The 13,251-nt window shown below is 41.1% G+C and overlaps 1 protein-coding gene across 3 annotated transcripts in view; it reads right to left on the bottom strand.

The window, feature by feature from the left end:
* Positions 1-7,041, bottom strand: part of PARVA (parvin alpha) — an 83,787-nt gene extending 76,746 nt beyond the window's left edge. Inside the window, exon 1 of one of the 3 annotated variants that reach the window (XM_073347629.1) lies at positions 6,558-7,041. In XM_073347629.1, coding sequence (XP_073203730.1) covers positions 6,558-6,696 — 139 coding nt within the window. In that variant the 5' untranslated portion in view covers positions 6,697-7,041. The remainder of the gene's footprint in view (positions 1-6,557) is intronic. The other 2 variants (XM_073347625.1, XM_073347627.1) reach the window with 2 other exon arrangements.
* Positions 7,042-13,251: the final 6,210 nt, after the last annotated feature.

Genomic DNA, 13,251 nt, shown 5'->3' with positions numbered 1-13,251 from the left:
CCCTACTTAGTCCCTCAAATGAAGCACAAGTAGAGATGAACAAACCCCAAGCCCATATTTCTGTAGAATTTACAACACTGGGCTCAGATTCTGCAACCCTTGCTCCTGCTAAATAGTACCTAGTCATGCAAATAGGGCCACTAACTACACTAAGACCGCTTGCATGAGTACTAAATGTGTATTTAACTTGAAGAGGGATTGCAGAATTGGGTTAATAAAAAGTAGTACTCAGGTCTCAAAAAGAAACAGAAAATTCTTTGTACTCTAAAGAACAAATTTATTTCATGATGGGACATATATATCAAGAGCAGAGCATTCCTTTGTCCTTCAATCAGCCATCTGACACAGCATTTTAGTTACTGACTTTTTAATAAAGGTATACATTTCAGATAATTTAAAATATTAATTTTAAACATTAAACATTAAACCGCATGCTTATAGTCAATTTTATTTTTTTATTTCTAACTACATTACACTCAGGAATACAACCTGATATCAGCTTAAAGGCTGAGAATTTTGGGGATGTTAACAAGAAATAGGAAAATCTAAAACAAATACTCTAATATCTTAACTTCCCTTAGAACTCAGTAGAAATCAAAGCTCCTCTGACCCCTAGCACCAAAGTGAAAACAAAATAAAAAATATGGAAAAATGTGGGAGATAATGTCATAAAAGTGGAAGCTGCAGGAAAATTCATTCCAACTCTTGCACCATCAGCACCAAATAACTAGATAGAAGAGAGGCCAAATTAGTTTAAATTGATGCCATATCAACTGGAAGTCTGACTGAGTCCATACATTGAACCGTAATTGCTCTCCATCCAATTTATGGGTCCAAACTGTCTGTTTTGCATCTGCTCCTATACCAATTTAAGCAATTTTGAACTTTGCTCTGCCTTGCTGAATGTATCACAGATTTATTAGTGTGTCATGGTCCAATTTTTAAGATTCTCCACTAAGCGAGGCTATTATAGGGTGTGAAATTTTTATGTCCATCAGCCCAGGCCAGGAACATTCAGGAAGAACAACCACATGTGACCTTGCTGAACCCACCATGAATACTCAAAAGAAAATAATGGAATACACCAGAAAATAAAAAAGGAAGAGATCATTTTGTTCTCTTCTTTCACTACCTTAAAGATTTGCTAGAAAGTGGTCTTGAACACTATGAAGAGCTTACAAGAGTGTTTCTAATTGGTAAAAAGCATTACTGCTAGTAAAATGGGCTTGATAGGCCAGCTAAGGTATTTATCCCTCTGTTATATGATTGAACCTGCTCCAGTTTCTTATATAGGATGAATGAAACTTTTAAATATTTATTTAAGGGATTGATCCTGCTCCAATTAACATAAACTGGACAGGATGACACTATTTCTTGTATTAAGTGAAAATTAGTTATTTCACCTGTAAGCATGTATTAAAATATTATCCTTATGCTACAAGGACAATTTTATAATACATTTTACACACATTTAGGCATCTGATTTTTGTCACTGGATACAACAGTTAACAGAAAGTATAACCTTTTTATTACAAAAGTTTTTATCTTATCAGAGAAGCAGTCTTTTTAGCCTCAACATTAAGAGTTTAGTTATCCATCCTTAAACTACACCAATGGCCGATGAAAAATTTCCAGTAAAATACAGTATAAGAGCCCATATGATAGGAAATGATGTTAACACACTGTATAAAGCAAACTACATTTCTCATCTGCAAAATTTAGGTGTCATAAAATTGTTTTTAAAATTATTTCTGTGAAAATATATTTTACATATAAACATTTCCTTATTGTGGCACTAACATCTTTTCAGACCATAGCTGAAATCAGCTTTATTAGGTAGAAGCATCTCAGGTTATTCTCTTGATTTTGATCCTGGCATGGCACTTTATAGTCTGTCAAGTATTTCTTTATTTTGAATAATGTGTATTATTCCTTGCTCTACCACTGAACTTGCAGTGTAGCTTTGAAGAAGTCTCTTAATTTGTTTAGATCATTCAGTTTCCTCATCTGTAAAATAGAGGTAATACCAACCTTTGCAAAGAGCTTTTGGGTCCTCCAAGGAAAGGTTCACTAAATGCAAAATATTCATATAAAGGAATTTTACATTGATAGTCTAAACAAATTATTTTGCTGCATTTGGAACGATGTTGGTTTTATTATTGCTTTCACAAGCAGATTTTTTAGTTTATTTTTTCATAACTCTTCACCATACAGACATTTTAAATGCCAAGTGGACTTTGATTTGGCAGAGTATTTGGGCACTGCCTTTATTGTTATAATTTGTAAAAGGGTTCAATATTGTCCTGACTGTGTCAAAGCACTTTTTGATGACACAATTGTGAAGTCACATTTAGATATGTATGATGTATTATTTACAATTGTTATCTAAACACTTAATACAAAAAATCGTAATATGTAACAGCCTATCATAATACCTACAATAGGTAAAATATCTTTTCTTAAATTATTCAGAACTACTGCTATTTTTTAGTCTTTATTGTGAAGAGCCAGGGGAAATAATTTAAAATCTCGCCCTAGATGTAACAGTATGATGTACACAAAGATATAAACATAGTATGTAACAAGAAAGATAAAGGATGGGATTTTCAAAAGCACGTATGTGAGCAGAAGTCCCATATACACTTAAAGAGAATGAACTATTTAACTGCCTATATCCCAGTGCTAGAAACCTGGATAATAAAGTGGAAGAACTGTTAAATCATGAGAATAAACTGACACGGTTGATATTACTGAAATCTGGTGAGAGAATTTGCATGACTGGAATGTTAAAATCACTCTTTAGAATGGGTAAAAGGGGAGATGGGTGGCACTCTTCAGCAAAGATACCATTACTTGTTTTAGATGGTTGACATCTTGGAATCACAGGATCTTGAATGTTTATGGATCAATGTTTTAAATGATAACGTACAAAATGAGATATTGGTAGGTGTCTGACAGACCACCAAATCAGACTAGAGAACAGAACAAATAGCTTCTTAAGAATCTACTTTAAATGTGTAGAAAGTAAAAGCATGTAATCAAAGGGAACTTCAACTTAGGGGATGTATGCTGGAGGTCTCATGCTGCCAGTAGTAAAAAAAAATCATTGGATTTTCTATAAATTAAAGATAATTTTCTAACACAAGAAGTATTGCACCCAACAAAGGGTATTTCAATATTACACCTCATTTTGACTGACAAAGATGACTTGATCAAGTAAATAAAAGTGATGGCTTAGGTGCAAGTGATTGTAACCTGATTACATTTGTTTTGTGCAAACAGAATACAGTCCCAGCCAGTAATATAAATACTTGGAGGTTTAAAGGGGTTCAATTACTAAAACTATATATAATTATGAGCAGAATTGATTGAGATAAAAAATCTCAACAGAAAAGTAGGATTGAAAATTAGCAGTTGTTTAAAAACACTTACAAATCAATATATAACGAATGGGGGGAAAAAGTTATGGTTAATGGCAAGTAACAAGTCAGAAAGTAAGACGTGGGGGCAATATATAAGGGAAGCTAAATGTAACAACTAAACATCTATGGCCATTAGGATTACTAAAAATAAGGAATTATAAAAAAAAAAAAATCAGGAAAAAGGGGAGTCTTAACTGTACAGATGCAGATGGCAAAATTGTCCATAATGGTGAGAGAAAATGCAGTACATATTTCGAATATGTATTTGGAACAAAGCTGGATATCGTATTCATGTCATATATTGAGGGTGAAATATTTCCTATTCCAACATTAACTAATGGAAAGAAAACTTGAGAATGACTCTACAGCCTGGTGGTTAGGGCCCTTAGGTGGAAGGCCCAGAGTCCAGTTCCCCTACTCCAATTACTATTTAATTATTTAGCAAAAGTGGAACAGCTTCAATAGGAGAAACAGAGAGATCTGCATCAGAATATCTCTCATGAGAGGTGGGAGGCCCCTGTTTAAATCCTTTCTCCCCATCAGGCAAAGGGAAAAATTGAACTTGTTTCCCACATCCCAGGTTCACAGCCAAGCAGGGGATTTTGAGGACCTCACTGGAACCTAAATTTTGGGCTTAGGCTCCCAAGTGGGGAGGTAGGTACCTGAGTCCTTTTGTGGATCTGGGCTAAAGTGACTCATCAGTAAAGTCAGAAATAGAACCCAAAACTCCCAGTCCCCTACTTTAATCACTACACCAGGCTCATACAAAATGTGACAGGGGAAAAGGTGGTCTCTTCTTTCAATATTCTAGACTTTTTTAAAAACAGTCTAATCATGAGTTACTTTGAGAGAGGTTCACAGACTACAAGAAAACTTTAAAGAGAGAAAAATATTTTACTTTGTTTTGAGATCAATATCATCAAATATGTTTAGTAAAATGTGCGCTATGTCAAATGAAATCATTTGTAAAGCTGTAAACAGTGAAAAATATGATTCAGACTAAAACGTCCCCACTGTTGTAAGAATCATTCACGTGTAAAAATATAGACCACAAATATAAGTATGTCCTTTAATCTCATGCATTTCTATAAAGAATTTTTCTTTAATAAATGAGAAAAATAAAGAAAATTAACTATATAATTTTGTTGACATAAAGCAACAGAAACAAAGAAATTCTAAGTTAAGTATAACACTGTTCATTCCTCCTGTTATACTTTGATACTCCACCAACCTCTCAGATCAACATGCAACTGTACATAAAGTAATCTGTGCTGCCACAGCTTGCCATGACAGGACAAGTCAAGGAAGGTACCATCATCCTCAGTGTTGAACTTGCTTTTTTCAGTTAGTGTTACAACCTACATATGAAATATACTGGTCCAGATTCTGGTTTGTGGCTGATTTGCACAGAGCACAGTTCTGGGCACAGGTGCTCAAAACTGACCTTTGCACTATTCCTGCTGAGGTCCTGCAAAAAGTTAGAGATGCCTAAGGTCTGCACCAGCTTATGTCAGATTGCTAAAAGGGAACAAAACCACAAGCAGAGGTTTTGTGTGGCCCAGGGGCAACCTGCCAATGGACCTTTTCCTCCAGCAAAATTAATTCTAAGCCACGGGAGGATCACCCTTATACCATAAATCTCCCCACTGTATTTTCCACTGAATGCATCTGATGAAGTGAGCTGTAGCTCACAAAAGCTTATTCTCAAATAAATTTGTTAGTCTCTAAGGTGCCACAAGTCCTCCTTTTCTTTTTGTGAATACAGACTAACATGGCTGCTACTCTGAAACCTTATACCAGAGTAGATACAAGAACTACAGTGAGAAGAGTTGTATAAACTGGATAGTTGCATAAACAGGACACATCTGCATAGGAAGTTATCCTCCATGCACTAGTTAAGCCAGCTTTAGGGCCATTTCACACTGGTGGCATAGCAGAATGTGGCCAAATAGCTGATTCAGACCCATTATGTTTATGTTATTTTTATTTTGGCACTTCATCTCTTTTAGTGAAATGGCATAAATTCCTAAGTGTTCATCCAACATCTCCCCTTGCTCTACCTAAATCTGGTCCTACATTCCTGGAACACCCCCCCCACCTCCAGTCTTTAATTTGTGCATCTCCCAATCAGCCACTTACGAATCATTTCATTAGAATATTAGTAATAAAGCTCAGTGAGAATTCCATCTCATGAATTTTACTTCTCTAGGAAACTGGTTATTCAGCCCAAATACATTATTACCCCCACACAATCCCCTCTGGCTCCTTATTCTTTCGTAATTGTAATCGCTAGATTCTCCAGCCAATCAGCTCTGAAATGAAGATAAAAATGAAGCTTAAGGTACATTTCAAAAACTCCACAAATTCCACTCCCCGAACGCCGCAAGCAGCTCCAGCATGTAAACACACAGATCGCCCTCCAGGCTTGTCTTGTCCAGCTGCCAACTGCACATTTTCCCAGGGAACATAAATTGAGATGCACACACGCACACTCGCTGCTTTATACCCATTCTGGGAAGAAATTCCTCCCAGCACAGCACCACCGAGGAGCGTGCACAGAGGCCCTGTCACTCCAGGGTCTGCATTAAAGACAACCCTTGTCTTATTCGCCAGGGCACGGCTTGCCAGCCTCCGCTAAACCAGACAGCCCCGGCCCCAGCGCCTTAGGGCGTGCGAAGCAAGCCAGAGGCTCCGCATAGCTAAGGAGTCGGTGATGCGCTCGGGGGTGCAGAAAGCAGGAGCAGAGAGGGGGGCACTGGGAGCGCGCTCAGGTGGGGGGGGGGGGGGACGATGAGCCGACCCCCCCGCTTAGGGCTCCAGCATTTTTCTGGGGCGTGACGCGTTCCACAGGGAAAAACAGAGCGAGCCGCAGCCCGGGCGCGCCCAGCCCTTCAGCCCCCTGGCCCGGCCGCAGCCTCCCGCCCTGCCCCGCCCCGAGCGCCACGGTCCCGTCCGCCCCGCTCCTGCTCCTGCTCCGAGGGGGAGCGCAGGGCAAAGCGCGGGGCGGGGGCGCCGCCACTCCCTCCAGCTTCTCCTCCACACGCCGCCGCAGCGAGCCCTCCGGAGTCAGCCCCTCTCCCCAGAGCCGCCCAGCCGAGGGCGCTGCCAGGAGCCGGGCCATCCTGGCCCTTTTACCTTCTTTGGCTTTTTTCCTCCGGGCCAGGGTCCCTCCAAGTTTGCCCAAGAAGGAGTCATCTTTCTTCCGCGACGGGGGCGACTTGGGGGTGGTGGGGGACTTGGGGGCCGAGGGGGATTTCGGGGGAGAGGCTGCCATGCCGCGCCCGCGTTCAGGGCTGAGGGGAGGCAGGTTTGAAACCCAGCTGGAGCGGGAGGCTGCTCCCTGCTCCAAACGGAAGCGGAATTATTTCAAGCATTTCAAGCAGCTCCTGCTCTCTGCTTCCCTCCCGCCCTGCGCCACGGAAGGCCGCTCTGTGCGCTCCCCGCTCCCTCAGCCCCTGCTGCACCGCCGTGTACTCCGCTTTCCAGCCCACCCTTCCTGCCCAGTCCTGGGGGCAGCGGGCCGGGCCGGGCCGTTGGCTGCCTCACTGGAGGGGGGATTCCTGGCTCTGCACTAGGAGCTTAGCGTTCAGAAAAGGGGAAGATCTACCACCCACCCTCTCTTCCAGGCAGGTGCATCCTACCCAAGATGTACCCAGCTGCTGTTAAGAGCATGAACTGTGCCCTCAGCCGGGGAGGGGAGGTACCTTTGCTTCTCTAAAGATTTTGACCCTATAAATAATAAATTTGTGACAATCCCAGGCCGGTGAGATTCTGATCTTTCCAAGCAAGATCAAGCCAAGTTGCTCTAATTTAAAACTAGGGCCCTTACCCACATGGACCCAAGGCTGGTGGGCACAAAGAGTTAGCTCAAAGCCACCTTGACACACCCTTCTTTCCCACTCAAAGGTGTACCAAGTGCTCCTCAGCTACAGCTCAGGCTTCTCTTCCATCCGATTTAGATTTATACACTGGGCTCATCCCATAGGGATTTGGGCCACAAACAGGCCCTTATCCTTCAACCATATACACATGCTTAACTTTACACATGACAAGAGATTAGTCCCATCTAAACCTGAAGAACTACTCAGCTTGAAGTGTTTGCAGGGCCATGGCCCAAATTACTTAAATGCTGCTACCAGGATTCCTAAATTCTGGAAGTGGGTGGAAAGGAGTACAGGTTAAGGTGAATGTTTCCATGTTGTCTGACCAATTCTCACTAGGAAAGACAACAAGCTAATAAGAAAACACTAGCAAGCTTTCTGCAAGTTAATACTCAATTTTCAAAATGGGCTTTAATCTCACACTATATTTCTCCCTCCACTCCCCTCTGTTGCATCCATCATCATAGTATGTGGGTACAATATAATGCACTGATAAGAAAGAAACAAAACTGCAACATATATTACATATACAGTAAGAAAAAGAACAAAAGAAAGAACGGTCAGTACTATGACAAATATATGTAAATGAAAAAGAAATACCATTTTCTAGTATATTTCCCATTAAGGAGAAGTACTGTGTCCCTGTTTTCTTAATTGATTTGTAAACGAGTAGCCTGGAAGAAAAGAATAATAAAAAACACAGAGTTTACCATGATTGGCAGTCTGTTCAGGAGAGGCCCAGGAGTGGGACAGCATTAGTGTCATCTGGATGTGCTACTTTCACTTACCACTTAATCACTTGATTAACAATTTAGGCAAAAAGCCACACACACTTCATGCAAATATCTGGCTATCCATTAGGCATAATAAGTGAAATGAAATTATCATGAGGATATTTCTAAATCAGTTAATAATTGTTGTGTTTACAAGTCAGTAACGGTGAGTGTCTGATGAGAGGCAGACATAAATGACAGACATAAATAAATACAGACATACTGTATACTGTTTGCACATGCCCTAGAGAACAACATTCTACAGCCATACAGTGCCATTCTTCTAAACGTGGCATTGGCTTGAGGGTTGGTAGGATATCACATTTCCTTCTGTTTGCTCTCTCTGACTCATAACATTTATTGTATTTTTGAACAGTTATCTGCATATTCTACAGTGTTTCACATGCTACTAAAATCAACTCTATTTTTCAGAAGTACCTAGAAGGACCTAGACAAATTGGAGGATTGGGCCAAAAGAAATCTGATGAGGTTCAATAAGGATAAGTGCAGGGTCCTGCACTTAGGACGGAAGAATCCAATGCACCGCTACAGACTAGGGGCCGAATGGCTAGGCAGCAGTTCTGCGGAAAAGGACCTAGGGGTGACAGTGGATGAGAAGCTGGATATGAGTCAGCAGTGTGCCCTTGTTGCCAAGAAGGCCAATGGCATTTTGGGATGTATAAGTGGGGGCATAGCGAGCAGATCGAGGGACGTGATCGTTCCCCTCTATTCGACATTGGTGAGGCCTCATCTGGAGTACTGTGTCCCGTTTTGGGCCCCACACTACAAGAAGGATGTGGATAAATTGGAGAGAGTCCAGCGAAGGGCAACAAAAATGATTAGGGGTCTAGAACACATGACTTATGAGGAGAGGCTGAGGGAGCTGGGATTGTTTAGTCTGCAGAAGAGAAGAATGAGGGGGGATTTGATAGCTGCTTTCAACTACCTGAAAGGGGGTTCCAAAGAGGATGGCTCTAGACTGTTCTCAATGGTAGCAGATGACAGAACGAGGAGTAATGGTCTCAAGTTGCAGTGGGGGAGGTTTAGATTGGATATTAGGAAAAACTTTTTCACTAGGAGGGTGGTGAAACACTGGAATGCGTTACCTAGGGAGGTGGTAGAATCTCCTTCCTTAGAGGTTTTTAAGGTCAGGCTTGACAAAGCCCTGGCTGGGATGATTTAACTGGGAATTGGTCCTGCTTCGAGCAGGGGGTTGAACTATATGACCTTCTGGGGTCCCTTCCAACCCTGATATTCTATGATTCTATGATTCTAAGTTTTGTTTACTCAGACACTGTGGATCAGGTCAGCAGGTGCTTTAATTTTTTTTTTTTTAAGGATGTAGTTAGAGACTTTTCTAAAAGAGGAGAGAGAAATAAATATAGCCTCAAGACCTTCATATGAGCACATGGAGGCCTACATATTTACACATAATTACACAGCTAGATCCCCATTTATACCTAATTTATTCATGTAAATACGTACTTATGGATGTAAATCTTATGGGCACAGGAGATTAAAAAGATTTTTTTTCAAGTGAAGGTCTGGCTGCCTTTCTGCCACCAGATTCCATCTTAATGACAGAAAGGACAAATCAGATATTTTGCCGGCTACAATGCACACTGGGGCACGTAGCCTTATAGCATGCAAAATCTGAACTAAATGTTCAATTGCTACGTTACTTGTTCGACTAAAAAACCCCGGTACCTTTTTTTTCCCCCTACCTGGTCTTCCTCTTTATTTTCAAAATATGGACATTCAATTCAGAAAAATATATTATGCAACATCCTTTATGGGAGAGATTTTGCTGCCAGGAGGTGGGAAAAAATGAAAAAAAAAAAAAGAATGTGTCTTTAAAATCAGTTTAATCTAATTTGAGACCACAAATATTAAATTGCCTTAACAACAATTGTTATTTCCTGGGGACACTATAGTGGCAGAGTTATGGTTGTTGGGGTGCCTTAACTGTGTATTTACCTTAACGTATTTGGAATTCTTTTAAGTATAACTTTAACTCTGAATTTCCTGGTTTGAAATTCTTAGTACTGGAATAACGACAACATCACTGTAAAGTTCTTTACCGTTAATTTACATGCTACATACCCTCCATCTTAACTTAGTGTTTCTGTCTGGGATCATATATAGAACATTGAATTAAAACTACATACAATAATACAAAGACTACATACATATGTATAAGGGGGAAGTTATGGTTGATGTAGAAAACAACTTTAAATTTCTCAGTTTTTATTTGTGTAAACTCTCAACCTTATATAAAGTTGCAGTAATATAGGTCTACTGGGTTTGTGGGGGGAAAGGTTGTTTTGGTTTTATAAAATTCAATATCCCAAGGGCTCACACACAAAAAACATAACTACACAGCCATATGCTCCTCCTTGTACAGCCCTTCATACCTGTTTTTTTTTAGTTTACCACAGGGTCATATCACTCAGAGTGACATACAACTGCAGTGAAGGAAGGATTTTATCCAAACTAATTTTCTCAATAAGCTGAGAGGGATAGACCATATTAATATACTCATTATGGTCTAGGCCAGAAGTTCTCAAACTGTGGTCCATGAACCACCAGTGGTCTGTGAGCTCCATTCAGGTGGTCCACAAATAATTCCCTCTAAGATGCATGTGACATTGTACTCCATAATGTTTTGTGGAAATATGCTTATGAGTGTAAATATGCTATAACTGGAATATGCTTCATGCAAAAGGTCTCTTGTACAGTATCATTACAAAGTTTGCGATCTTGTCACCTGAACTGGAATCCATCTTAAACCTGGTGCTTTGCCATTTAGGAGGAGGAGTGGGGACCCAGAGAGACAAAAAATTCCCACCTTGTGCTAAAGCTATAAAAGGAGGTGGAACAGAACATGTCCCAGTCATGAGAAAGCCCCAGCTTTTCACCTAAGATGCCTGCTGGAATTAACAAGAGGGAAAGGATTGGGCCCAAACTAGGAAGGAGTCTAGTCTGTGAAAGAAGCTTATTGAAACATCTCTGAGGGTGAGATTTACCTGTATTCAGTTTCTTAATGTATTTGGGTTAGACTTGTGTGTGTTGTTTTATTTTGCTTGGTAACTTACCTAGTCCTATCTGTTATTATTTGAAACCAATTAAATCCTACTTTTAATACTTAATAAAATCACTTTGGTTTATTAATTAACCCAAAGTAAGTGATTAATATCTGGGGGAGCAAACACCTGTGCATATCTCTCTATCAGTAAAAAGAAAAGGAGTACTTGTGGCATCTTAGAGACTAACCAATTTATTTGAGCATGAGCTTTCATGAGCTACAGCTCACTTCATTGGATGCATACTGTGGAACCTGCAGAAGACATTATATACACTGGAAACTGCAGAAGACATTATATACACAGAGACCATGAAACAATACCTCCTCCCACCCCACTCTCCTGCTGGTAATAGCTTATCTAAAGTGATCATCAAGTTGGGCCATTTCCAGCACAAATCCAGGTTTTCTCACCCTCTGCCCCCCCACTCACTCTCCTGCTGGTAATAGCCCATCCAAAGTGACCACTCTCTTTAAAATGTGTATGATAATCAAGGTGGGCCATTTCCAGCACAAATCCAGGTTTTCTCACCCCCCCACCCCCTCCAAAAACCACACACACAAACTCACTCTCCTGCTGGTAATAGCTTATCCAAAGTGACCACTCTCCTCACAATGTGTATGAAAATCAAGGTGGGCCATTTCCAGCACAAATACAGGTTTTCTCACCCCCCCACCCCCTTGTTTCAAAAAAAACACACACACAAAAACTCACTCTGCTGCTGGTAATAGCTCATCCAAAGTGACCACTCTCCCTACAATGTGCATGATAATCAAGGTGGGCCATTTCCAGCACAAATCCAGGTTTTCTCATCCCCCCCCACCCCCAACACACACACAAACTCACTCTCCTGTTGGCAATAGCTCATCCAAGCTGACCACTCTCCTTACAATGTGCATGATAATCAAGGTGGGCCATTTACAACATAAATCCAAGTTTAACTAGAATGTCGGGGGGAGGGGGCTAGAAAAAAACAAGGGGAAATAGGCTACCTTGCATAATGACTTAGCCACTCCCAGTCTCTATTTAAGCCTAAATTAATAGTATCCAATTTGCAAATGAATTCCAATTCAGCAGTTTCTCGCTGGAGTCCGGATTTGAAGTTTTTTTGTTGTAAGATAGCGACCTTCATGTCTGTGATTGCGTGACCAGAGGGATTGAAGTGTTCTCCGACTGGTTTATGAATGTTATAATTCTTGACATCTGATTTGTGTCCATTTATTCTTTTACATAGAGACTGTCCAGTTTGACCAATGTACATGGCAGAGGGGCATTGCTGGCACATGATGGCATATATCACATTGGTGGATGTGCAGGTGAACGAGCCTCTGATAGTGTGGCTGATGTTATTAGGCCCTTTGATGGTGTCCCCTGAATAGATATGTGGGCACAGTTGGCAACGGGCTTTGTTGCAAGGATAGATTCCTGGGTTAGTGGTTCTGTTGTGTGGTATGTGGTTGTTGGTGAGTATTTGCTTCAGGTTGGGGGGCTGTCTGTAGGCAAGGACTGGCCTGTCTCCCAAGATTTGTGAGAGTGTTGGGTCATCTTTCAGGATAGGTTGTAGATCCTTAATAATGCGTTGGAGGGGTTTTAGTTGGGGGCTGAAGGTGACGGCTAGTGGCGTTCTGTTATTTTCTTTGTTAGGCCTGTCCTGTAGTAGGTGACTAACACCTACAAGAAAATAGAGACTGGGAGTGGCTAAGTCATTATGCAAGGTAGCCTATTTCCCCTTGTTTTTTTCTACCCCCCCCCCCGATGTTCTGGTTAAACTTGGATTTATGCTGGAAATGGCCCACCTTGATTATCATACACATTGTGAAGAGAGTGGTCACTTTGGATGGGCTATTACCAGCAGGAGAGTGAGTTGGGGGGGGGGGGGGGCGGAGGGTGAGAAAACCTGGATTTGTGCTGGAAATGGCCCAACTTGATGATCACTTTAGATAAGCTATTACCAGCAGGAGAGTGGGAGGAGGTATTGTTTCATGGTCTCTGTGTATATAATGTCTTCTGCAGTTTCCACAGTATGCATCCGATGAAGTGAGCTGTAGCTCACGAAAGCTCATGCTCAAATAAATTGGTTAGTCTCTAAGGT

Source organism: Lepidochelys kempii, chromosome 6 (genome assembly GCF_965140265.1).
Source record: "Lepidochelys kempii isolate rLepKem1 chromosome 6, rLepKem1.hap2, whole genome shotgun sequence".
Taxonomy (NCBI): Eukaryota; Metazoa; Chordata; order Testudines; family Cheloniidae; genus Lepidochelys; species Lepidochelys kempii.
The sequence above is the reverse complement of the archived record's forward strand: the minus strand, read 5'-3'. Positions and strand labels throughout refer to the sequence as shown.